The sequence below is a fragment of the Physeter macrocephalus genome, unplaced genomic scaffold, assembly GCF_002837175.3.
Source record: "Physeter macrocephalus isolate SW-GA unplaced genomic scaffold, ASM283717v5 random_11513, whole genome shotgun sequence".
In the NCBI taxonomy this organism is placed as follows: Eukaryota; Metazoa; Chordata; class Mammalia; order Artiodactyla; family Physeteridae; genus Physeter; species Physeter macrocephalus.
In genome coordinates, this window is record NW_021156795.1 from 353 (window position 1) to 2049 (window position 1697).

General features: G+C 56.4%; 1 protein-coding gene across 1 annotated transcript; it reads left to right on the forward strand.

Moving 5' to 3' along the window:
* Positions 1-6: 6 nt before the first annotated feature.
* LOC129391983 (uncharacterized) lies at positions 7-1530 on the forward strand (the record flags this gene model as incomplete). Its single annotated transcript, XM_055083711.1, has 2 exons — positions 7-179; positions 1102-1530. Coding segments are annotated over exons 1-2 (489 nt in total), but the record flags the coding sequence as incomplete, so codon positions are not given.
* Positions 1531-1697: the final 167 nt, after the last annotated feature.

Below are 1697 nucleotides of genomic sequence, written 5' to 3' on the forward strand. Positions count from 1 at the left end.
GTACTAGAACCGGGCGCGGACTACTCGAAGGCGATGACAGGGGAAGAGATGAAGCGCTCGTACCTCCCCCAAGTGATAATGGCGGCGGCGGAAGGTCAACAGTCATCGCGGGGGGAAACATGACGCTCTCGCCCACCGAGACAAACGAAGCCGCAGCTGCAGCGGCTGTTGCTGCCAAGGTAAGCTGCTGGAGCAGCATTTCGATGAATAAGGTCTCGTGCGTGGCGCCGGGTCTACGTACATGACGTAACAGGGATAGACGTGCTGGGGGGGCTGCAGTAATCCTGGTCATAGAATGAATAAGAGCAAGTGGTAGAGGCACGTTTTTTGCCTGATTGGTGTAGCACTTCTTACATCGCAGCAGGTGAAGCGGTAAGGAGAGAGGGCCCTCCTAAGCAGAGCCACTATACTGGCGCAGGGGCAGGGGTGCATACTGCCAGTCGTGGAAATAGTGAAACGGTCACTGGAGTGGAAATGTAGCGGTGGCAGGAAGAGGAAGGCGAACCCGTGGGAGAAGGAGCAGGAGCGATGTTGTATATGTATATATATTCTGTAGCAGCAGTACACTAGTTGAGGCACCGTGAGCAGAGTTAGAGTGTCAGAAAAGGCTGACATACATGAATAGTAAAGGAGCAGTAGTCTGTCGCGCAGCAGGAGGACATGTTATTTGCCAGAATTAGAGGGGGGAATGTGGGGACCAGGGGTATACAAAGAGAGGTGTGGCAACATTGATAAGGTATAACTGGGACAGCGGGAGTTCCCGCATTGGTAACCGTGTTCGTGGTCACTGCAGCATCAACAGCGGGACAGTCCTCGCGTTATTTAAGAAAGCATAGCCAGCAGGAACCGCGGCAGCAGACGCAGCAGAAGTACCAGTGCAAGTAGTGGATCAGATATGGAGGGAGCAAGGCGAGCATCAGGAGCGGTGCGAGGCGTGGGCGGCTCTGGTAAAGCAGGAGGGCCAACGGAGCGCGAACCTGGATACAAAAGGTGCCCACGATGGCGCTGCCGGAGAAACAGGTGTATATGACTGCCGTTCTATATGTTTGGGAAGGCGTATATATCTGCCGATCTGCGAGTGTTTGCTTGATGACTGCTCAGGCCGTGGTGGCTGCTGCAGCGTCGCTGCTAGAACACCAGCGGCAGCAAGCCCAAAAGCAACAGCATCAGCAGCAGGCTCCGCAGCAGCGGGGGCAACAGCAGCAACGCCTGCATCGTCAGCAGCAGCCTCTCCAGCAGAAGCGAGAGCAGCACTGCCTGCCCTCACTGGGGCCGGGCATGGTCTCAGAAGAAAGAGAGGCGGAATCAGAGCAGCTGCGCCTGCTTTCTCGCGTTGCCCACTTGTCGCGTTTCCAAGCCGACGAAGGAGACGCCACCACCAGCTGCGTGCCGACAAACGCTGTCTGTTCAGATGCTGCTGCTGGCGCTGCTTCTGATGCCGCTGCAGCGTCTCCCACAACCTTCGGTGGCCGCGCCGGCATACGTTCGAGGACAGCTCCGGCATCCTCTCTCGACGATAAAACGATGCCTGTACGTCCCATGGCTGCCTTAGCATGAACCACCGCGTACAGACGTCCTGCCTTTGCGGTAAAATGACACTACCGTGGTTTTAGAGAAGAAAATGCCTTGTGCCTCCTGCCGGTGCAGGCCCCGGCTGTATTCGTGTGCCAGTGTATGTACACAAACCTCAAGTGTAG